The 26,520-nt window shown below is 35.9% G+C and overlaps 2 protein-coding genes across 2 annotated transcripts; one reads left to right on the top strand and one right to left on the bottom strand.

The window, feature by feature from the left end:
• Positions 1–617: 617 nt before the first annotated feature.
• LOC128546064 (uncharacterized) lies at positions 618–10,251 on the top strand. The gene is made up of 2 exons (XM_053540523.1): positions 618–907; positions 5,909–10,251. Exons 1-2 carry the CDS (start codon positions 635–637, stop codon positions 6,188–6,190), a joined length of 555 nt encoding a protein of 184 aa, XP_053396498.1. The 5' UTR covers positions 618–634; the 3' UTR covers positions 6,191–10,251.
• Positions 10,252–16,038: 5,787 nt separating this feature from the next.
• On the bottom strand, positions 16,039–26,278 carry LOC123551050 (myophilin-like). Its single transcript, XM_045339691.2, has 5 exons — positions 26,196–26,278; positions 22,138–22,211; positions 18,429–18,577; positions 17,582–17,789; positions 16,039–16,888 (listed from the first exon to the last, which is right to left on the bottom strand). The coding sequence occupies exons 2-5, from the start codon at positions 22,189–22,191 to the stop codon at positions 16,709–16,711; spliced, it is 591 nt and encodes a 196-aa protein (XP_045195626.1). The 5' UTR covers positions 22,192–22,211; positions 26,196–26,278; the 3' UTR covers positions 16,039–16,708.
• Between the last annotated feature and the right edge of the window lie 242 nt (positions 26,279–26,520).

The following is a 26,520-nucleotide window of genomic DNA, read 5'->3' as shown; positions in this document are numbered from 1 at the left end:
TAAAAATATATAACGGTCCGCTTACAAACTTACAGTCGATAAATATTGTTGTAATTTTTATTATTTTATGAAGCTTAGAGTATTTCATTGCAGAGAATCTCTGCTACTTTCTGCAGGATTCTAGGGTCAGCTAGGGTCAGTGTGTATGTCAACATGTAGCTCTTTGATCAAGACTACCTAGCTGGCAAGGTTATGAGGTAGTATTCTATGTTGCTGGTAGTATAAAAGGGGCTGTTTTCATGTTTTATATTCTTTTATATATATATCGACTGTAAATTTGTCGCCGTCTTTGTTTCTTTTATCAACATGTATCCAAATTAGTCCGTTATCATGTTCGAAAAAATGATAAAAATGTACCTCGGCTTAATATATGTACGACAACCAGTCTATACTGGATACAGAGAGAGAAAAAGGTGTAAAATGTGCGTAAATTGAAATTTAGCTCAATTATAAATTTTGTGTCTACAGGTTAAGTCAAAATTACTACAGAACACTTATTTTCAGTCTTATTGTCTATTACATAAACACATTTGTAATTTTTTTAAATACTTAAAACTGACACTGTGACGCGTTATTGATCCAACTGTTAATAGATTTTTTTCTCTTTTCAGCTTATCCTGAACGAACAGGCACAATGTTGGGTGAATTCTTCCAGACTGGCGTGGCATTTTTATTATTCACTCTAGAATGGTTCCATATATGGGGACATACTCTAATCTTATTCCGCGTGCGCTTGCTGCCGCGCAAGGATCTGGTTAGAATTAGGTACTACTTCTTATTTGACATGCTCACTGTGTTTAGTTCATCTATACTGTTTACTGGAAAGTTGAGATGGCTTGCCGTCCTTCAGATGATACAGCACAGCTACTACTTCATATTCTGGGATAAGTCGTGGCTGGCTAAAAAGGTAACTACATAAAACTAAATGTCTGCTATGGAAGGCGGCTTAGGCAGGTACGCCATGCTAATTGCCTAATGCTAAAATTTAATGCCAAATTGTTCATTGAAAATGCTATTTGCCAAAAGCTTAATGTCTAATATTGATTGTCAAACGGTATTGTCAAATGATAAATGCTTTTGTTGATTAAATGCGAATAATAAATGCCAAATGATTTTGTTATATGCTTTTTAGCTCGACTATACGAAGTATAAGGAGAGCTATCCTACTCGCCTCGGCGTCGGCGTCGGCGTCGGCGTCTTTCCGCGTCCCCACCTTGGTTAAAGTTTTGGTGCACTTTCTCTTTTTTCAACTTATCTTTGTAATTACTTGATGGATTTGTTTCAAACTTGAAATACTTATTCCTCATCATCATCAACATCATCTGACATAAGAGCCATAACTCTGGCACCAATATTTCATGAATTATCCCCCATTTTCACTTAGATTTTCAGGTTAAAGTGTTGATGCACTTTCACTCTATCTCTGTTATTACTGAATGGATTTGATTCAAACGTAAAATAGTTGTTCAACATCATCTCCCACATCATATGACACAAGGTGCATAACTCCGGCACAATTTTTCATGAATTATTCCCCTTTTTACTTAGAATTTCAGGTTAAAGTTTTATGCACTTTCACTCTATCTCTGTTATTACTGAATGGATCTGATTCAAACTTAAACAATTGTTCAACATCATTACCCTTATCATATGACACAAGGTGCATAACTCTGGGACCATTTTTTCATGAATTATTCCCCCTTTTTACTTAGAATTTCAGGTTAAAGTTTTGGTGCACTTTCACTCTACCTCTGTTATTACTGAATGTATTTGATTCAGACTTACAATAGTTGTTCAGCATCATCACCCACATCATATGACACAAGATGCATAACTCTGGCACAATTTTTCTTGAATTATTCCCCTTTTTACTTAGAATTTCAGGTTAAAGTTTTATGCACTTTCACTCTATCTCTGTTATTACTGAATGGATCTGATTCAAACTTAAACAATTGTTCAACATCATTACCTTTATCATATGACGCAAGGTGCATAACTCTGGGACCAATTTTTCTTGAATTATTTCCCCTTTTTACTTAGAATTTTAGGTTAAAGTTTTGATGCACTTTCACTCTGTCTCTGTTATTACTGAATGGATTTGATTCAAACTTAAAACAGTTGTTCAACATCATCACCCACACCATATGACGCTAGGTGCATTACTCTGGCACCAATTTTTTTATTAATTATTCCCCCTTTTTACTTAGAATTTTAGCTTAAAGTTTTGATGCACTTTCACTCTGTCTCTGTTATTACTGAATGGATTTGATTCAGACTTATAATTGTTCAACATCATCACCCACACTATATGACACAAGCTGCATAACTCTGGCACCAGTATTTAATGAATTATGCCCCTTTTTGCTTAGGATATACTTATATAGTGTTTTGATACATTTTATCTTTACCTCCCTTATTACTTTAAGTTGATATTTTTGACATAGACTCAGGCTATTGTGCAATATCTTCATCCACAATTGGAGTCATTAAACACTCCAGTGACAGCTCTAGTTTCCTCAGATGTGCCCAGTTTCACTATCCAGCATCGAAATAATCGAGCGCGCTGTCTCCTGTGACAGCTCTTGTTTAGATAAAGGGCTAAATATAGCAATGGATCGAGACACTCTTTAAAGTCATTGGCCTTCGTTACATACTTTTGTATCTGTCAAAATATTTGTTGAACGTAGCTGGAATTAACAGTTTCGGTTTGGTGACCCTTAAAACATGCTTTTACTTTAAATCAGACTGCTAGAACATTAAATGTTTTCAAATAATTAGAATTCACATTCATCAGTCTTGGAGTTACAGAGTTTTAATTCGAAAAATTAAAGAATTTGACGATTAGCATTTATCAGTTGGCAATAAGTGCATTTGCTATTTGTGATTTAGAATTTGGCAATTACCATCAAATAAATGATCTATGGCATTTGGTATTTGTTGCATTTAGCATTAAAGGTCCATTACTAAGGGAAAGTGAGTTGGCAATTTTTTTCATAGCCAGTGCATAGACTTCTGCAAGACACTAAATAATGAAGATTGGCAGGTCAAAATTTACAGAAGGTCTTTGGAACTCAAAGAAATGTATGTGTATTATGTTGAAATTTCAATGAATCGACAGAATGACCCCCCAGGTCTTTTTAACTTTCTTCATACTTCATAGAAAAATAATTGTACATATACTGCGATTTATTTCGAATTTCTACATACCAGCTTTCATTTTCCAATAAAATGAAATAGTTTCTGTGCTTTTTAAAAGAAATTAAAATGTTTACTTTCCTTAGTATTGGACCTTTAAGTGTTTGACACTTGTCATTAGGTAGTTGGCATTTAGCAAAAATGTTTAGCATTTAGCATTTGGTAATTAGCATGGCGCACCTGTCTTCCATAGTCTATATATTATCTGCTATAAAAGTTCGCTCCCATGACTGCCTGTGTAAGACAGAGTTATCCCAAACCCGAGAAAAAAACGTAGAATAGAAAACCAAGAGCTAGCAAGTTTTTATCCACGCTGTCGGGAGTGTTGGAAAAACACCCTGCCTTACTCGGGCAGACATTTTAGATAAGTTTTTTGCCTACCGTTTATATTGTTGCAACATTTGATCGACTGTTCGAAGAATAGTTAGCGTTAATGTATTTGCTCTGGCGTCGTCGTCGCCGTTGTATTCAGGTTAAATATTTATGGCAAGCTTCTCAATTTCACTATATGAGCCATGCCATGAGAAAACCAACATAGTGGCTTTGCGACCAGCATGGATCCAGACCAGCATGCGCATGCATCCTCGCAGTCTGGTCAGGATCTATGCTGTTCGCTAACAGTTTCTCTAATTGTAATAGGCTTTGAAAGCGAACAGCATGGATCCTGACCAGACTGCGCGGATGCGCAGGCTGGTCTGGACCCATGCTGGTCGCAAAACCACTATGTTGATTTTCTCAGGGCGCGGCTCATATCTTCTTAACTATCATGACTATTGCCCCTATTGTCATCAAACTTCACATACGGTTTGGTCTTTATTAAGGGACAGACATCTGGCAGTTTAGGATCAGGTATCCCAATGTACAATGTTACTTTGATGGAAAGCTCCTCAGGTTCACTTTCAAAATTATTTTCTTAACTTTTACCTTAATAATAATCATCAGCCCTCGAAAAAGGATTGTTTAGTAAGGGGCATACATCTTTTGGTTTAGGGACAGATATACACTACATATACTAAGTGGTATCTCCGCCCCCATCCCCAACCCCACAATAATATTGTTTGAATTTTCTCACACCTAACTATGTCATATCTAATAATAAAATCTTTGAAAACATTTTCGATAAGTCGAGTTTACTGTCCTCCACTGTCTTGTTTAAGTACATTGTAAATTAAATCTCCCTGCTAGGCAGGCAAGAAAACTAAGTTCTTTCTAAGTTATGAAACTTAGAACCAATGCGAGGAAGCTGACATTCACTTTAATTAGTTTATCGTTACACAAAGTTGTTCTGCTTATAAAACTAACAAGACAGTAGAGCGGTCTGAACTATTTATACTGCGTCCACCTTGATAACAAAATGATCTAATTTACATGTAAATTTTAAAAGGTGGATGATCCATCTGTAAACACACTAGCAGTCAATATTTCGGCCGTCTTAATAAAACTTGGTCAGAATGTTTACCTCAATAATATTTCAGATGAGTCCGTTAATGTGTCACATTGGGTCAAACACTAGGTCGCTAGGACGTCTTGAAAGCCATTGTCAGTATTCTAGGGGCTACAATTTTTATTTGATTTACATCCATGAGACCTGATCAGAATGTGTTACATAAAATCTAGGTCAAATTTGAAACTCTATCATCTGCGTTCAGAATCTAGGTCAATAGGTCAAATTATAGGGGAACTTGTTCACACGGTAGAGGCTACATGTTCGATACAAGATTCATGAAAATATTCAGAATGTCTGTCTTAATGTAGTTCTACACGTTCGGGTCAATTTTTCTGCAATATAGAATTTAATTAAACCTTGATTTTTCGGAACTGCAGAATAGATCTATACTAAGAAATCTCGGTAAATAATAAGACATGGTCGTGTGCTTGATTTTTTGTTCAACTGATTTGAAAGTATTGATCCTCCGATTAAATTGTTTAATGGGCTTCTATGGGGACATCGCACATTTGATGGCATTTTCGCCGCATACAGAAAAGGTTCACTTCCACTACGTAGACTTAAATAAAAAAAAAAACCCGCAGATGTAGATTCACTTGCAAAATAAAATGTATACGTCCGTGTATTTAGTATTTCACAATTCGACAAATATCATTTGGATTCCTTCCATTCTTGCTTAGGAAAACCTACATATTTTGCCAAAATTATCATTTAGAAAGACAGAAACGCTGACTGTTGAAATTGTTAAAAGAACTTAAACTTTTTTAAGCGCTGATGTTTTTTTTTTTTGTTTTTTTTTTTTCATTGTAGTTGTCACTATGGATGTGTCACATTTTCTACCCGATGTATATGAAATATGGCCAGAATGTTTGTTTACATGAAATTATAATGAACTCAATGCAGCTGCGAAACTTTAGTCACTTGACTTTAGCAATTTGTCATTAAGTCTAGTTGTAAAATGATTTTATCATTATTTTTTAAATTTCTTGTATAACCACTCATCTCTTCTACATTTCCCCATTACAACGAAGTAGATTTTTTGTTACTTTTTCTATTTGTTCAATTCATATTCTTCTTTCACTTCTCTCCATATTGGTTCATAGTACCCTTCCGGTCCATTTACACGTGCACACCCACCCACCCGAAAGTTAGAAGTATGTTTAGCAACAGTTTTCCTAAACTAAGGGAGACTAATCTTAACGTCATGTTATTTTGATAAAACCTTCGTGCTTAATTTTCTTTGATCACTTTTCCATAATTTTTCAGATTATAACATGGAGTTCTTTAGACTGGTTTAAAAGTGACCTCAGGACGCGTTGGGAGATTGACAATATAGTGGGAACAACCTTTGATATTGTGGTCCATCTGTGTATGGCATACTATCTCGGCCAGTACCTCGATGTCGTGCACGTCATGTGCTCCCTAGCGTTGGTTCAAGTGGGTGTTCTAACTTTGCTGTTCGGACCTTACTACGCTTGGGCAAGTCCCGGAAAAGAACCAGCATGGATCGAGAAGAGGATTCACCCAGAGAAACTAAAAATGAGTTAATCTTCTCTCTTTTATTAAGTTTTGCTTGTTTGGCAACGTGCAAAACGTACACAGTTGAATAGTTTTACAACGTTTAAACACTTTTTTTAAAATTAAACATTAAAGTGCTGTTGAGATCGCATGATTATCATCAGCTTTTTTATTATTCTTAAATTTTTTGAACATGGTTCGCAGTATTAACGTGAAAAAGCCATGCGTGTTTAGGGAACTAGATTTCGAAAATAAAAAAAAGTGTTTTTACACGAATATATTCTTCAATCGGCTGAAATGTTAAATGCAGTTAAGTAAAAAATAAAGATCAGCAAATTAGGATTAACAAAGTACAAGGACAAAAAGTCAATGTGGAAGTTTAAACAGTCATGTATATTCAACACTTCCTGTTAGTAAACACGAAATGTTAACAAAAAGAGAAATACTTTGCTGATTTGAATGATATTCATGTTGAAACTCTTCCTTACGTAGTTCTAATAAGGAAGAATTATAAACATGAAAAATAGATATTTACAAATATGATCAATAGGTTTCCTTTATATTAAAAAGTAATTTACCGATGAAATGCAATAATAAGAAATGAAGTATACCAAACGTATTCCATAACAATCTGTGATATCCTTGTACCCTTGTATAACCACCGTCTTACAAGTCCATGACAAAACGTCGTTAGGGTTTTTATAAAAATCATGCCCCAGGTAATGTTTTATATACTTTACGAATTGCAAAAAATAATTGTATCGAAGACAGAAAATAAGACCAGACTTAAGTTTAAAGTTTTTGAACATATCACTTAATCTGTCATTATGGACTACCTAGCATGTAAATACAGAAATTTTTTCTCTCTCTTGTGTGTTTGATTTTGCGGTTTTTGTTTAGATGAAGTTTGAGAGTGGTGCATTAATTATACAATATTTTGTGTATTTACATCATTGTCCATATTTGTCAGCATTGTAACTATTTTTCTTTTATCGTTCAGTAAATATTTAATTTAAAAGGAACTCTCTGCAGTGTCATATATATGCTAACATTATTGACTTCTTGTAACTGCAAATTGAATTCACTTATTTATGCTAATCGAACGACTAGAAGTGGTTTATAAGTTAGTTTAGTGGCATGAAATGCTGAAAAATATTTGGGGCCAATTTATTAGATGGCTTTGATTTTATTCTGTCTTTTTTTATTTATTAACTTTTATGACAGTTTTTGTTTATTTTTAATTTGTCTCAAAGACATTTTACCTGGAAGATTTTATTTCTTGAATTCTTCTTAAATTGTTAATTTAAACGATGAAAATTTGTTTTATTTAGTCTATGGCTTGATGTTATTTTATCTAACTTAAAGATTTAGCAGTATTTAATACGTTTATGCGAGTTATCGTGTCAAAAGGGAACAGCAGACAGGACATCGCCTTCTTGCGGAACAGCGCTCAAATGACCAAACTTCGTCTTTTTGCGTCAAAGGGCTCAAAATTAAATGAGCCGACGACCACTAATTCTTTACGAGTCTCTATGTCTTATTCATTGTAATATATTCATTGTATATATATATTCCTTTAAGTATGTGATCGACTTTTCTCATATACAGTAGATCTCCAAGAACTGAAATTTCGAAAACAAAATAATAAGCTGGTCGTTTCTTATTTTGTTGGTCGTTGCATTAAAATTTAACGTGTGTTTAAAGATTTCAAAAGTTTTTGTCTCACATTCTTGGTGAGTTTTATACTGTTTATTGTTTAAGAACGCATAAAATCTTTAAAGACGTTTTTGTTAATTATAGTATGGGTCTAAATAATATTGAAAGCCATGTCAAACAATAATATTATGTAGAAATTACATGGTTTACGAATTTTAGTTTTTTTATAACATTTACCAATGTCACTATATGGCATCCGTTTTTAAATTGACATCGTGAAAATTAGTTTTATTTATTAAATAAGCGATTGTGAAAATTGTTTACTATGCTTTATGTGGTTCGAGACAACTTGTGTATGAAAAAAAATGGAACCACTGTCTTAATCTTGCATGATTGTAAGAGGCGAGTGAAAGGGTCTTAACAGTTCATTTTACTGTATCTCTACAGATATAAAGTTTGTTTCCATATCTCGTATTCAGTTTATTCCGAAGGGGGCCTCCCTGCATGGTCGAGTGGTTAAGGTCGTTGACTTTAAATCAATTGCCCCTCACCGATGTGGGTTCGAGCCTCACTCGGGGCGTTGAATTCTTCATGTGAGGAAGGCATCCAGCTGGCTTACGGAAGGTCGATGGTTCTACCCAGGTGCCCGCTTGTGATGAAATAATGCACGGAGGGGCACCTTAGGTCTTCCTCCACCATCAAAGCAGGAAAATCGCCATATGACCTTAATTGTGTCGGTGCGACGTGTTAAACCCAACAAAAAAGTTTATTCCGATGAAAATGAGATGTGAAACAAAACTTCTTAGTCCAGGTTTGTGACAGAATCTGATATTATGTACTGTGTTGGTGCCCGTTAAATACAAGTCAACATTTAGTGCTTATATTATTAAAACTGAGATAATATTAATATGTATACACTGATGAACAGTATTTGTTTTTTTACAATCAGACTTTTTCTGTTATTCTCAGGATGTATGTTTTTATATGGACGAGAATCATTATAGGGCATGTAAAATCTTAAAAGAAAGAGAAAAAAATATGGAGATTTTTTTTGGTCAGATAATTCAACTCCGTAACAAATTTTATGAGCGTTTAACGAAAATGTGTTCATCATCATCGTCATCATCATCATCATCATCAGTAAGCATTTAAAAGTATGACATTAGCTGTAAGTATACATATAGTCGTTTGTCATTTAAAGATACCAATCAACGAATACGCTAATTTGTTGCGGAAACTAAAGATTTTTACCTTTTTGTTTTTACATAAACATTATATCAAATCAATTTTTATATGGTTTGCTCCATCCGAAATTGCGTTCTTTAAAGTATTGTGTACTAGTATTGAATATTTATGGTTTTTATGGCCCCCTTCGAAGAAGGAGGGGTATATTGTTTTACAGATGTCGGTCGGTCTGTCGGTCGGTCGGTATGTAGACAAATCCGTTTCCGGATGATAACTCATGAACGCTTGGGCCTAGGATCATGAAAGTTGATAAGAGGGTTGGTCATAACCAGCAGATGACCTCTATTGATTTTGAGATCTGTATGTCAAAGGTCAAGGTCACAGTGACCCTGAACAGTAAAACTGTTTCCGGATTATAACTCAAGAACACTTGGGCTTAGGATCATGAAAGTTGATAGGAAGGTTGATCATTACCAGCAGATGACCCCTATTAATTTTTAGGTCAGTATGTCCAATATCAAGGTCACAGTGACCCGGAATAGTTAAACGGTTTCCGGATGATAATTCAAGATTGCTTGGGCCTAGGATCTTGAAAGCTGATAGGGAGATTGGTCATGACCAGCAGATGACCCATATTGATTTTGAGTTCATTAGGTCAAAGTTCAAGGACACATTGGCCAGGAACAGTTAAACGGTTTCTGGACGACAGCTTGAGAAAGCTTGGGCCAAGGGCCATGAAAGATGATAGAGAGGTTCATCATGACCAACAGATGACCCCTATTGATTTTTAGATCAGTACGTCAAAGGCCAAGGTTACAGTGACCCGGAACATTTAAATCGTTTCCAGACAATTACTTGAGAACACTTGGGCCTAGGATTATGAAACTTGATAGGGAGGTTGGTCATGACCAATAGATGACCCTTATAGATTTTGAAGTCAGTAGGCCAAAGGTCAAGGTCACATTGACCCAGAACAGTTAAACCTTTTCCGGATGATACGTTGAGAACGCTTGGGCCTAAGATCACGAAACTTAATAGGGAGGTTGACCATGACCAGCAGATGACCTCTGTTGATTTTGAGGTCAGTAGGTCAAAGGTCAAGGTCACATTGAAGCAGAACAGTAGAACTTTTATTTACAGTGAGCAAATAATTTCTGTTCCTTCTGCAATTACTGAATGCATCAAGGGGGACATTTCGTGTTCGACGAGCTGTTGTTGATTTTGTTGTTGAGAGTATGTCATAACATGTATACAGTCAGATAAAACCCGTGCTTTAAACTCGCTTATTTCGAATTTTGAGCATCTCGAAGAATTGTTCAAATCCCGTCAGAATTCCTTCTGAATGTGTGCGGCTCCGTGTAAGTCAAATTCAACATTGGCTTGCTTTTGGCTGTGTCCCGTGTGTCAAATTATCATATAAGTACGCCTCGATGTGTAGAAGTAAAGATTTGCTTCCTTAACCTTTAGCCTGCTGGCGGCAAGTGATTCTGCCTTTGCGAGATCAGCCTGCACATCCGTGCGTGCTGATAATGGTCTGCACTGTCCGCTATTCAGTCAGTAAATTTTCAGCGAACACCCCTTCAAATAATAAATGGTATTGCCCAAATTGAATGATGGACCAGTCCATTTTAGAAATTTAGCAGGCTAAATGTTAATGAAAGCATGATCATGTATTAAAAATGAAAAAAAAAGTCAATAAATAAATGAACAAAGCGCGTTTTATGTTACTTTGTAGTTTCATATTGTATGTAATATATATCGCTTATTTACACATACACATATATATATATGATTTCTGTAAAATAAATTGCACAAAGTATCATTTTATGCCGAATTTTCGATTATCTCAGAACGATAGGTCCCTTGCAGCTCGGGGTACTAAGTTACAACAGTACATGTAAATGTAGTGAATTTACAAATTTGCAGTTGTACTGCAACTTATCTTAAACATGTTTTAAGCAACAAGATTTTAAACTTGTAAATTTTGCCAATGTTGATTTGTGAAATACAACAAGACTATTATAATAGTAACTCGATCTGGGATGCTGTATTCGGCTCGAGTGAATTTTGCCAGATCGGATCTCACGAGGCGCACAAGCTCTCCACGAGAGCCGAATACGAAATCCCAGATCGAGCTATTGTTGTAATGACCCTTTTATTATTTGTTTGTAAGAAATCTTTATTGTGTGTCGATGTTAAAATATAATTGAATGAAGATTTGAAGTTTTTGTGTGCGCTATTTATAGAACTGTGTCAGGTCATGAATATTAAATGAAAATAGTCCGGCAACATACAATGCAAAAGGTACAATACGGATTTTTTCTGCCTATTCATATTTATTTGTGAAATGAAAGCAGTATTTTCGACAGAATTTAAATAGGTATATAATAAATATTTATATAATTATATATTCTACATGAACATGTAATACTGTGAAATCGTACTCTGTTTCCAAGCGGTTGTTTTTTCTTTTACTGTTTATGATAATGCAAAAATAATGCACTGTTCCAAATAAGTTCATCTTTTGATAGTTTTCGTTGATTAGAACACATTTGTATGTTATTTTATTCGCACAGTTGTTAGTTAATACCGAAAAATAAATCATAAAACGACTTAAGTGTGTTTATTTTCTCATCTGTTTAACCCTTACCTTGCTATATTTCTATAATGAACTTGTCCATCTTCCAATTTCGACAGTACAGTTGACTGTTAAAATGGGTGCTTACCAAAAACATATTGACTGAATGGCGAACAGTGCAGATCATGATCAGACTGCACGGATGTGCAGGCTGATCATGATTTACACTTGTCAAAAAGGCAGAATCAATCGTGTCCAGCATGGTAAGGGTTAAGAACATGCTGACCAGTGTTTTCCTTTATAAAGTTAATGCACACTGACCTTAAACCAGGGTCGAAAATTATAAAAAAAAATTATACAAGTCTCAAAATACAGATATGCCATTGGTCAGTTCTAGAAGTAGGTCAGAAACAACCAACCAGACCTTTGAGTTTTGAAACTTGTCTCCAAAAATATTGCTTTATAACCACAGACCCAGTAGACTAGCAAGTTTAGTTCATAGGAATTGTATGGAAGGTCGATTTGCCATACTAATTGCTAACTGCTTTTCTTTGTTCATGAAAGTGTATTTCATCAGCGATTTGTTCAATTTATCGACAGAATCTTATGTCCCTGTAGTCTTATGTTCCTGAGGGTATTTTCTTGCTCACCAAAAACTATTCGTTAAGTTACCTCCTGGTATTATGAAATTATGGAAGGCCGATCCGGCATGATAATTGTCGAATGCTAACAATGTTTAAAAAAGGTTTTTGTATGGAAGGTCCTTGATTATTTAAATGATGCATTTTTCCGCTGATATATTCAGCTCTATTTTAATTAGCTCGACTTTTCGAGGAAAGGGCAGAGCTATGGCACTCACTCATTCGCCGGCGTCCGCACCGGCGTCCTAATTTGATTGTTTTATATGTAAACTGTTTTCTCAGTAAATCCTGGTTGGGGTTGATTGAAACTTGTTCACTGTGAATACAGTAATCATCTGACCTAAACTGCACAATATTCCATGACTCTATTTTTATACGCCCGAAGGGACGTATTATGTTATGACGCCAGTGTCCGTCTGTCCGTCCGTTAGCAATTTCGTGTCCGCCATGTAACTCTTGAATTCCTTGAAGGATTTCGAAGAAACTTAAAACAAATGTTCACCATGCACATCGAGACGACGTGCAGAGCGCATGTTTTTGATGGCTCAAGATCAAGGTCTCACTTAGGGGTCAATGGTCATATGACTTTGTTTCGTGTCCGTTTTGTAACTCTTGAACTGCTTGAAGGATTTTAAAGTAACTTGGCACAAATGTTCACCACATCGAGACGACGTGCAGAGCGCATGTTCTTGATGGCTCAAGATCAAGGTCTTACTTAGGGGTCAATGGTCATATGACTTTGTTTCGTGTCCTTTTTGTAACTCTTGAACTGCTTGAAGGATTTTAAAGTAACTTGGCACAAATGTTCACCACATCGAGATGACGTGCAGAGCGCATGTTTCCGATGGCTCGCTTCAGGGTCAAAGTCACACTTAGGGGTCAAAGTTCATACCTTCGAGTGTATATTGCTCCACATTGCAGTGCTTATTTATTTATGTTCTGTTTTTTTGTTTTCACAAGGTAACGCCCTTCTTTTGACTTTACAACTTTTGGTTGTTTAGCGTATAATCTGGTATCTCGGTAACCATTTGTGAGAATGGATTGAATTCCAGTTCTGATCGAACTGGCTATGATCAAAGTTATGCCCCTTAGACTCGGCAATCTTTGGGGTAATGTTTTGTATGCAAACTGGTATCTCAGTAATGGAAACCTAAATCGAATCTTCACACATTTGTCCACTAACATGCAATGCTCAGTTGCATAACTTTATGTAGCTTTTTACGAAGGGATGTCACAGTTTCGACTTAGCAATTTTGGTCACAGTTTAGTTACCACTATTGGAATGGACTGAAACTTCACACACTAAATTTCTCTGATGTTATAGGTGCCATACCTTTAACCAAGCTATTATTAGTTTGATAACTGCGTTGGTAAAATTTTGTATATAGGTAATGCTTAGTGACATACTCTAATGTCTGTTTAATGCATGAAAAAGTTCGCCTGAATAATATAATAATATTTTTATAGTAAAGGTAAAACGGTTGCTGCACGTACCTGTACCAGCAAAGTGCATATTCAGTCAACAACAAAACATCAACGTTTAGAATTGTTTGTGAATGCCTCCTAAGTCGACATCTCATGAACTAGGACATTTACCAACATTTTAAGAAGCTTCATCCTTTTCCATACACAAATTCTATTAGTCTGTGTGAGCGATTAACCTTTAGCCTGCTGGCGGCAAGTGATTCTGCCTTTGCGACCAGTGCAGACCAAGATCAGCCTGCACATCCGTGTGGTTTGATCATTGTCTACACTGTTCACTATTCAGTCAGTAAATTTCAGTGAACACTCCTTCGAATAATAAATGGTACTGCCCAAATTGAATGATGGACCAGTCCATTTTAGAAATTTAGCAGGCTAAAGGTTAAGGGCCAACAGCGGCTCTCTCGCATTTTATTTTCAACATACTTACATCTCTCATAACGACAATTCGAAATACTTCTAAAATAACTATGTGAGAAAGCAAAATGATTCAAAAGATTTTTAACGATTGCAACTCGTTCTTGCACTCGTCCTCTTCTTATTCTGTCTGTTTATTTGTGCCTTGTTACATCATTACTACATTTTATTTCTCCTGAATTGATATAGTTAAGACTTACTTTGCGAGATTGGCGTTGTATACCTTTTTAGCCCTAGAAGTAGAAGCCGGGGTAATGCTGATGACCGTTCCACCTACTGTCTGTAAAACGCTTTATCACTATACTTTTGGGGTTTTGGGGTTTTTTTTCAATTTGGTTCAGTTTATATTAATTCATTTGATGCAACCTTCAAGCTTATTTGAACCACTCTCAAGTCCGCTTCCTGGATAAACCAAAACTGGTGTCCGTGATTTCAAAGGGGAGCGAACTCACAACCCCCGGATTGAGCGGCCGACACCTTTCAACCTCCTCTTACCTGTACAGTAATTTGGCCAGTACAGTTTAATTGACCACAGTTCTAACGTAGCTTCTTAGATGGTATGTCAGGTGTATGGTGAATCTGAATTACAATAAACGGACAAGACATGATCACACGCCGGACATAAAAATTATAACGATCTAACGTTATCACTACGAATAGAAATTAATCACGGGATTGTCTGTCCACTGTGACACATGTTTACAATTTTAGTGACGCAGTGAACAAACAATTTCGTTTGTTTCGTAGATACCGCACAAGGAGGGAAGTATTTACTATTGCAATAATACTGTTAACAATAAGTCACCTAGGCAGTCGAAAGTGGTAGCAATGATTCAAAGAATTAAGAGAATTCCTAGCGCTTAGTAAAATAAATGCATAGCTTCGCCTGATAGGTCAACCAAAGGTTTTATACTGTTCGATTAAGTACCTGCTTTTGATGAAAATATTTTTAGCAAGAGTGGGACCTTTGTTTGACCAACCAGCCATTTTCTAAGCCAGCATCCTCTGAGAAGTGTTCGAACCAAATTATTCTTTGCGATCATAACAACTCGGCTATGTTTTATCAGAATAGCTGCCAATGCAAAAGTTCAATTAAGGTTTTACCATTTTAACACTAGCTTCATCGTGCTGTTGTGGACAATTAGCAGGTTCCTGAAAATCTCTTCACAAAACATGAATCACGGATGGATTACTACAGACGCCCTTGGACGACATGTCACTAGACAAATTGTAACGAAGAAATTAACAGTTACGCGAGGGATCAATACATCGATCTGCATTTGCAGTGAGATGCACATTATGTTAAGCAAGTATGGTTAGCCGGCATCCAGACAAAGAACCTATGGCTGCCACGAAATGTAGTCAAGGAAGCTAGCTTCAGTTACCCCCATTGTTACCAGACCTAATCGAAAAGCGGTACCTCGATTAAAATTTCCCAGTGGGCCATTCTAGACCATTGTTTTACGCACATATATCCGAGCTACAGATAGCACACAATCCTTAACCCTTATCATGGTGGACACGACTGATTCTGTCTTTGCGACCAATGCAGTTCATGATCAGCCTGCACATCCGTGCAGTTTGATCATTATCTGTACTGTTCGCTATTCAGCCAATATCATTTTGTAAGCATCCCTTTAACAGTTAATGGTACTGTCCAAATTGAAAGATGGATAAGTTCATTATAGAAATTTAGCAGGGTTATGGTTAAATAATCACTGGTGTGTGTGTGTGTGTGTGGAAGGGGGGCGGGGGAGGGGAGCACAGACTAACTTGCTGCAGGTTCAAACATATGCCAGGCACCTGCCCGAACAAGTAGGTCAAACCATCGGACTTCCCTGATGTACCTAGCAAGGTTATTTCTAATAATGAGAGGTATATGAGAAACTTGGGATTGGTAACATAATAAAAATACCACAAAATGTAGATACATTTTATTGTTAAACGTAGAATTGCATAACATTTTACATGTCTTAACGTCTTTTAACAGTTAAACACAACTGTATTTAAATTCCAATTTTAAAATACACATACTGGATTTTCATCTCACTTTCAACAAATATTTATCAAACACATCAGTCATTAAATTGTTGTAAAGTGCACTTTTTGGCTTTTTAAAATATTTTTTCAATTGGTCTGTTACGTAAAATGCGTAATAAATTTGGTCCCATCAACCTATATCAAAATGTGAACTTCAGAGATTCAATCTGTGTATGTAAGAATATGAGAATGAAAAAAAAAAACGATAACGAAATATACACAAGTAAATGCAAGATATCATTGATGGCATAACCGTGTGAAAAATAAGGCTAGTATTTTGTAAAATATCACATGATCTATCTGTAAAAAGTGTCATTTTTACATGTACCTAATGAATTGATATTAACATGCTATTTTGCAGACAAAATAAATAAATTGGGTGTACTGCGATGTCACTGGTCGATCAATGATTACACACCTATTTATATCACTTATTACAGCCCATCAACTTATAGGCGGATAATATCCATTAACAACATGTTAAAATAACAAAGCTTATGACGAATTATATTATTATGCCATTTCAAGCGTATTGATAGAATGTAATATCTAGTCAACGATCATTCTCTGTTTGCCGAAACTCTGCCCGGCTTGTGATGCCCCTTTATTGGTTCCCATCTGCAAACCAATCACACCCTGACCTGCTTTCAGTTGTTCCTCCGTCCACTCACGTGAATGACGTTCGGCCTCCTTCGGTCCTATCCCTCCATGACCATCTTTAGTATTTACCTGAAATGGCCAATGTAATCCATTACATGATTACGATTACATGAAATGCTTTACATTTCTAGTTTCATTTTCTTAGGTCACTGCCTTCAAGGGCAGTGCCAAAATTGTTCCAGAAATTAACACGCATATAAGTATAAAATGAGAGGCCTTAATTTAAATTTTAGATTTGATGCTACTAGCAATATGTAGAACACAATTCGAGAAAATTTGGTTAAAATGATGCATATACATAAAATCTTTATACACCTATGACAAATGAACATATGCTTTCCGTAACGTTGTTTTAACAGTCAGAATCAAGCCTCTATTATATGATTTTGTGTCATGCAGTACTGCTGCCTATATGCCAGTGGTTGTCCTTATTAAACTGACAGATAAAATATGTTGTTGACGTGATGAACATTCTGCCCAAGCTTCATATGTGTCCTTCAGGGGATTTAAATTATGTTGACCGGACATGCAGTATCAAAGGCTGTCACGTTTGGCATTCTGCAGTGACCCTGACGAAGGCAGGCACAAATATAACAGGAGTTCTGCACATTTACCTGACGCAATAAACTGACCAGGCAGTTTCATAAAGTTCCCTCAAGGCGACTGATGGATGGACAACGTTAAGGCTATTTCTCCGTCTTCGTTATAGGGGGTTACTATGATACTTTAGTAAAAGGTAAAGCTAGATAGATCAGACCATACCTTTCGTCCTAATGCATGTAGAGTCGTTACAACTTGTGCCAAGTTTTGTTTCTCGTACAGATCAACTGTTTGAAATGTTTCTGCTTTTGTCACACCATATCTATCGATAGCGTTTAAGAACTGACCAATACATTCCATCTTCTTAAACGCCATCGTAGGCTTTTTTGCTATTTTTACAGGATGTGCCGGATCAATAGCCGAGATCAAGCTGAAAAAGTAACACAGAATTTCGTGACTGCAGGGAGGTAAATCACACACGCTTACTAAAATAGAAAGTATGTTAATTCAGAGTTATCCAGGTAAGAAATTTGCAAATATTACTCTACACCTCTTTTAAAACGTAATAAGTAGAACAAGACTTTTGCCCAGAAAGACCCCTACCGGAACACATTCGCTTCCATAATAAGCACATTTTTAATATGGAACCAAATATAGAACCCATCTATAAAATTGGTTTATTACATTTAAATTTAAGTTTAGGCAGGATCTGTCTGATGGAAAGCCAGACGCACATAAGCAGAATGAAAAACAAAAGAAAAACGCTTGTACTACTTACATTATTTATGCATTTTTTGTCGTTTTGTCGTTTTGTTTTGTATTTTTTTTTTTTTGTGGGTGGGGGGGGGGGAGCTATTTCTTGCCAACTCAACCAGATTTTCCCATGGGTGTAAATAAGGTGATAAATAACTGACATGGTGATCTTTTGGAAGGTAATTGCTAACGTGAACAGTTTGGTCATAAAATAAAAATACATGTACATGTGATCAAACCTATGGTGTTTGTAAGTGTATGACAGACTATTAGTCAATCTTATTGCAGTGTTATACATGAACTTACATGTACCTACCAACAAAGAACGGTACCATCTTCTAATGTTTTGTGAAAATTTTCTCGAGAACCATCCGTGGTGATTGGTTCATGACCAGTGGCCGTGATCCTGCTGTTCACCCAGGTTAAAGCCTGACGAGCAAGATCTTCATCATATTTGGCGTTAACCTGTAATATATATATATAAAATACTTTCTAATACTATTCAAGCTATATCCTTGTAATTACCTTAACCGAGTTCTTGGCGTAATCGATGTTTCGAAGAGCTATGTAGGTTTCTGAAGTTGTAGAAAATTGATTTTTTTTTTTCATCTAAAAATATATTCGCTTTAAACTGTTTGATGGACGTACAAGTTACGAAACAGAAGTTTCAATCTGTAAGACCTTTTAAATATGTAAACACTAGAGCTTACAACCATTCAATAAGTATACTTTCGAAATTAATTCACAATTTATTTTGGATTTAAAGATGATAAAAGTTAAATCTGCCTGATTTTACAACAATAAAACTTACATCTACTAAATAAAGCGTTTGTTTAAGCCGGCATTAGTATCTGTCCTTGAGACTTAATACCAATATACTTAAAGGAAATCGCACTTAAAACATTCTTACTCTTAAGATGGTATGATAATGTTATTACTGTATACAGTCAAAAATGGGTTTAAGACCCCTTGTCAAAAGAAATCGCGTAGATCTTAAAGCAATTTGTTTCCTGTCCCATTTAAGCATACTATTACGTTACTTATTTTAACGTTTGAATAATGCGGGTATCTGTTTTACATTTTGGCTCTCCCAGATGTGGTATTTCAATATTTATCACATAAATGACTATCTGAGACAGCAAACAGACATGCATGTCAAAAACAGCATGTGCACTGTAACTTCATGCATTATGCACTGTTAATAAATGACAGACTAAAGTTAGAGCAGTTAAACTTACTGGATATGACACATGGACACCATAGAAAGATAAATATATGAATATTTTAAAATTAATTTGGCGAGACATTCCTTCCTCGGTGAAATAAATATTACATATTTAATCCAGGAGAGGACATTGAATCTACTTAATACCTGCGGGGTTCCCATAATATCACTTTCAGTGAAAAGCGGAAATTGAATACAACCATTCAAACGTATTCGTGGTGGTTGCTATCACGAAAACAGAGTATGAATCAGTTCTCAAGAAAAATCGAAGTGAAGTCCCATGTATATTATCAATGATACCAGTGGGGTGTTCAAAAAGTGCGGGAACTTGAAGTGGGGAAAATGGGTTGAATCTTCGTAACAAACTTAGTTACTTGGCACAGAGTGTTTTCTTTTTCCCTTCTTTGCGTGAAAGTGTGAAAATCGATCTTCAGTGAGTACATGTATGAAACTAAAAAGTTTGCGAGTTGTACATGATCAAAATAGTATTTATAGCTTTTGAAAGGTCCTGTTTATACTTCCATACAATGTGATTTAACTCATTACTGGTAGTTTTTTTTTCAATATGTGCGAAATAAAGATACGTGTATACACACAAGGTAGTATCTCTAAATATTTTGAATATTTTCTTGCGTTTTATCACTGCATGTACTTGCGAAATTATGATATATGTCAGTGTGTTCAAACTACCGTTTCCACAGTGAGCTTGAGCTTAGACTGGTTCCCATCCCTATGTTTGTGTTGTCGTACTCTCATTATTAACAGCAGAAGTAACTATAATCCGACATTTGTTGGCCCATGCTTTAAACATAGATGCGCTCTTATAGAGGCTTAAAGTTTACATATAAAAAGTGTGCAGTATTTATTAAAACACGGAGCCTTGTTACACTGTGCTATTCATTTTCTTTTGTGTAAACTATTGTTGAAAAAGCTAATTTGTTTCAGTAGTATTTCATTTATCTTTTCAAGTTCTGCTTGTATCCTGTACGTAAATGTTTTAACAAAAAATGGCGTTATGCAGGTACAAACAATAATATTGAAGGAAATCAACTAAAGTAACGGTTTAATTGCTTGCGTGATATGAACATATTTGGAATGCCGCGTCATGCGGTTAATTTATTTTACGACTATATGTAACAGACGGCTGACTGTCTAGGTCGAACAGTGAACAAAATATGTACAATACACTGTTATTCAACAAAATAAATAGAACAAGAACGATGTTAATATTGTATGACCAATGCCCCCTGAAAATACCTGATAGGACAGAATAACAAATTCAGTCCAAACCAAGGGCACAACAGTTGATCTGAAACGAGAATTATGCATACAAAGTTTCATTTCAGTTGGAAGCACTTTGTATAGGATAGAGCACACAATGTTCTGATGCGGTTGAAAAATTTTGAAATCCGAAATGGGCCATAACTCACGAAAACGAAAATCAAGGCAATATGCACATGTCCGCTTCATCCTGATGATATATACTAGGTTTCATTTCAATTGGATGGAAACTGTAAGAGCTTTTTGAGTATATTTGGTATTCTGAGGTTGTTGTTATATTTCTAAGGGCAACAACTCCATAACAAATGATCAGACATGAAAGTTTTGATGATATGCGCAAGTCCGCTTTACGTTGATGGTGAATACCAAGTTTCATTTCAGTTGGAAGGAAACTATAGGAGGAGAAGATTACACAATGTTCTGATGTAGTCGTACTATTTCAAAGTCCCGACAACATGTACATGTCCATTTTATGTAGAGTATGTATACCAGGTACTTAAATCAGTAACTATAGGGAACTTTTAATACACACAGTGTTCTGTACATTTCAAATATGGTCTTTGCTATTGTCATTTTCGCTACATTTCAAGAGGTAAAAGAGTTACCAAAAAGTTGGCAAAACCCTCACAAAATGGAAAATATTATGTATTGGATGATCTTTTAATACCGAGTTAGTCAGACTTTTATCACACAATATTTCCTGCTTGCACTGCCATTTAGAGCTGTTCTATGTCAACTTGTGATACCCTAAAGACATACTAAGTGTAATACTAAACCGTGTTATAATAGTGTATCTTAACGTTAATTAATAATTAACTATCGATACACTGCTGAACTGATAAATCAATTAATTTGCATTTAGTAAACTTCATGAACAAGCGCCTGTGAAACGACTTTCAACTTCCTGTGGAAAATTTTCACATTCAAATATATTATGGTTAACGCCCTGCGGCAATATCACTCAGAAGTGATAACAGCCACTCTCCCGCTCAAACAGGTTGTTAACTTTCGTCTGCTATCTAGGCTACTAGATAACATTATGCTGAAAAATGTAGCATTGACAAACAATATCTGCAATTATCATAATAATGAGAAAGGTCATACTAGAAAAAAATAGATCTTACATATATATTTCTATATACAGTATAATAAAAAAAATGTTTAAATGAATTTATCATAACGTACCATTATAACATAACGGGATAAAATTAAATCATTAGGTTTCATCTATACTATAGTATACTTTTGATAAATTATTAGTAATTGATGTCCGTATTTACATAAAAGAAGCTCTTATCATTGAAACCAGGGCCGTAGCCTAAGGCCAAAATAATGAGAATAAAAAGGGAGTGTCATGATGTAATCATGTCAAAAAAAAAACTCGCCACAGTTTCCGACCGTGGTAACATTGTATCTGCATGAACACGGCCTTGAACACGTGTATATATAAACCATTTTATTGATGATTTTATAACTAAACATTTCATACAAAAAAAAAATCATATCTGTAAATACTAACCTTTGCGTGTGCTTCAGCGGCTAATCCTGATTTTGTTGCTCTTTGCTCCGACATTCTGTTAAATGTTATGTCCAGGAACAGACTTGGTACCAGAATTCTCTTACTTTACACAGCCCACCAAAACCATTCTGTGTTATGAATCCTCATTTTTGACGGCGATGTGTTTGTATCTGATCCGTATGTCTTCTATTACATAGAAATATAAAACACAGACACATGGCCGTCATGCCGGTATATCAAGTGAAAGTACGGTTTCCTTTGTCGATACACATATTTCTTCTTTTATACATCCACTGGTCTTTGTATTCCTCTGTAATATCATCCGCCAATACTAAATATTTAATCAGACATCCAAGGAGAAAAGTGTCAGTATCCGCAAAACGGTTTAGTTCCAACTTGCTTTTCACATATCGCTTAGTCCTAATGTTAGTAACTGCTAATTTTTCTGCATGGCTGTATATTCTATTAATCGTTGCCGGTGACGTTCACCAAAATCCAGGACCGCATTCAGCTCACTCATCAGTATCGTCTTCTGCTTCTAGTGCATTACCAGTTTTGAATTACTTTTCTAACCATCTTTCTTTTGTGCATCTAAATGTTCAAAGTATACAACACAAACTTGATGATCTTTATACGGAACTCAGCAGTTTTGATATCCTATCCTTCTCAGAAACGTGGTTGAGTAATGCAAATACAATTGATGATATCTTGCTTCCTACTTTTCACAACCCTGAACGAAAGGATCGTACTGGTGATACCTATGGTGGCGTGTTAGTTTATGTAAAGGACAACTTACACTATAAGCGCAGACCTGATCTTGAACTGAATCGTGTGGAAAGTATATGGCTGGAGTTAGTACTCTGTAACAACAGACATATTCTTTTTGGTCTTTTCTATCGCCCTCCAAATGCAGATAGTATTACAAAACAACCTTATCGAAGATGCTATTGGTCTAGCAGTAGAGTCCAACATATCTGATATTTTCATCACAGGCGACTTTAACTATAATGCCTTCAATGCAAATAGCTCTCGTAAAATTCTTACTATAACTCAACAATACAATCTTCAGCAAATAATCAATGAACCAACTCATTTCACTGAACACTCTGAATCCCTTATTGATCTCATTTTTGTATCCACCAAAGATAATGTTATCCAGTCAGGAGTAGGAGAACACTTCCTTCAACAAGATCAACGATATCACTGTCCTGTCTATGGTATTCTGAAATTCAGAAAACCTAAGATGAAATGTTTTACCAGGCTTATCTGGAACTATGGCTGTGGGAACTACGACAAATTGCGTGACGATTTGAGCAATCATGACTGGAATCATTGCAAAGATAACGATATTAACATATATGCAGAGAATGTAACTTCTACTATCGTATCTTTTGCAAAAGATAACGTCCCAACCAACATTGTTAAAGTTCGCCCTCTTGATGTTCCATGGATGACCAGCGATATTAGAAAATTTATCCGTAAACGTAAAAGGGCATACCGAAAAGCGAAATCATCTCAGTCTATTTATCTCTGGCAGAAGTTTAGAAAACTTAGAAATGATACCGTTCTATTAATTCGTGAGGCAAAATCTCAATATTTTTCAAAATTGTCAGATAGTCTTAAAAATGGTTCTCTGTCATCCAAAGACTGGTGGAAAACTCTCAAGTCTTTTATTTCTAAACCTGAAAATAACTCTATCCCGCCATTAAAACACCCCATTACCCATCAAATCTCATCCTTTGACTTTGAAAAGCAAATATACTCAACGACTATTTCCAGGAACAAACTCTTATCGATGACGACAATAGACAAGCACCTGACCTTGGCTTACCGTCTTCTACACCATTTCTTAGCGAAATCATTCTGACCCCAAGTGAAGTGGAAAATATCCTCAAATCTCTAGATGTTGATAAGGCCACTGGCCCAGACGGTATAAGTAATAGAATCCTTTTAGAAACTTCTCGTGAACTATCAGTACCTCTCTGTGATCTTTTAACGAATCCCTACAAAGTTGTAAAGTACCACGTGTTTGGAAAGAAGCTAATGTTTGTGCGATATTTAAAAAGGGTGATTCTTCACTTCCAAATAACTATCGTCCTATCTCTCTTCTAAATACACTTGAAAAGGTTTTTGAACGACTGATCTTTAAATACATCTTCAACCACCTGAAAGACATTGACTTTTTGACCCCAGTCCAATCTGGCTTTATTCCAGGAGATTCAACAGTGAATCAACTTACATACATATATGATATCTTGTGCAAATCACTGGACGAGGGCCTGGAAGTTCGAGCAGTCTTTTTTGACATCAGTAAGGCCTTTGACAAAGTCTGGCATAAAGGCCTATTAGCAAAACTCAGTTTGCGGGCATATCAGGTTCCCTTCTAGCTTGGATCTCTGACTACCTTTGTGACCGACGTCAACGTGTTGTTCTTCCTGGCACTAAGTCATCATGGACTACAATAAAAGCAGGAGTCCCTCAGGGCTCGATTCTCGGACCTCTGCTCTTTCTTGTGTTTATAATGACATAGTCATGGACATTCAGTCTTCCATCAACTTATTTGCCGATGACACTAGTCTTTACGTTATTGTTGAACAGCCCCGTGAGGCATTTGAACTCCTTCAGAGTGATATTCTTAAAATTTCTGCCTGGGCCGACAGATGGCTTGTACATTTAATCCTTCCAAATCGGAATCACTCCTTGTCTCCAGAAAACGAAATACATTTCCTCATCCTGTACTCTCTATGTTTGGGCAGCTAATACCTGAAGTAACTGAACACAAACATCTTGGTGTCTTTCTTTCCAGCGATTGTAGCTGGCACTCACATATTGACTATATTTTAGACAAAGCATGGAAAAGAGTCAACGTCATGCGTAAAATCAAATTTTCCATCGATCGGAAATCTCTGGAAACTATCTACACTTCCTTCGTCCGGCCTATTCTCGAATACGCCGATGTTGTTTGGAGTAATTGTACAAATTATGAAGTAGATCAACTTGACAAAATCCAACACGAATGTGCTCGTATAGCTACTGGTGCAACAAAACTAGTTTCCCTTGAAAAACTCCATGAAGAATCTCCATGGGAAAGTCTGTCAGAGCGCAGATACAAGCATAGACTCATTCTTTTCTTTAAAATGTACACAAATAAGACACCTGAATATCTCTCAACTCTAATACCTCATCCAGCTGAACATCGCTATGATTTAAGAAATCCGAACAATGTACGTGGTATACCGTCCAGGACCACTTTATACTTTAATTCTTTTCTGCCTTCAGTGATACGTGACTGGAACCTCTTACCAGATAGTGTTCGTAATTTAACAACATTATCTTCTTTCAAAGATTACCTGAATAAAGATATTCGCTGCATACCCAAATACTATTATGTCGGAATAAGGAAGCTCCAAGTTCTTCACACAAGATTACGGACTAAATGCAGTGCACTCAATCAACATCTATTTCTTAGAAATATATCACCCACGCCTCTTTGTCAATGCGGCCAGATGGAGACGAATGCCCATTATCTATTAGAATGTACCTTATATACAGACTGTCGCCAAAAACTTTTCAATAACCTTCAGAACTATGATATCGACGAAAACCTTCTTCTTTATGGAAACACTTCTTTACCGGACGAGGATAATGTCAATATTTTCACAAATGTACACTGTTATATAGCTACACTGTTATATAGCTGAAAGTAAGAGATTCCTGTAAATATTTCTGAACCTCAACGAGACACTATTTTACCCCCTTGTTATACTTCTAGAAAATTTAATGAACTACTTCTAACTTCTCTACTCTCATTAGCGCTCATATTGTTGTTCCAGAAACATTTTTTGATATACTAGACTACATTCCCATAGATATTATATTTAAAGCTTCACTGTACTTTTGCGAAACAATAATTTATCTGTCCATTTTAGGAGAAGAACTCTATAAGACTTGTCTTTCGTTCTAATCCTTTTCATCTACTGTACATGTAATGTTTGTATTTCAATATAATTTTGTATATTTTTGGGAATAAAATATGTTTAAACCAAATGTTATGTCCAAACAGTAAAATGAAAAAGATATAAATGCTCAGTGTTACTGAATTATCGAACCACCAGACGATACGCAGTCTATATATAAACTGTATAACGATGAATCACACGGCGGGACACAAAGTAATCACATGATTACATTCCTCTCTGCAATTGGCTGACTGGTTGAGGTGAAGGGTACTCAAACAAAAAAATCTTAAAAATGTTGATAAACTAATATTGGCTTACAAGCACTGAAAACGAACCATCCTACGCGTTTAAACCGCGGCATTTCATTTTTATCATTTTTAAAGATAAACAGAAAAAGTGCAGGCGCGTAGGATGGATTGGGGAG

This window comes from Mercenaria mercenaria, chromosome 4 (genome assembly GCF_021730395.1).
Source record: "Mercenaria mercenaria strain notata chromosome 4, MADL_Memer_1, whole genome shotgun sequence".
Lineage (NCBI taxonomy): Eukaryota > Metazoa > Mollusca > Bivalvia > Venerida > Veneridae > Mercenaria > Mercenaria mercenaria.
Note: the sequence above shows the minus strand (reverse complement) of the source record. Positions and strands in the feature narration are given on the sequence as shown.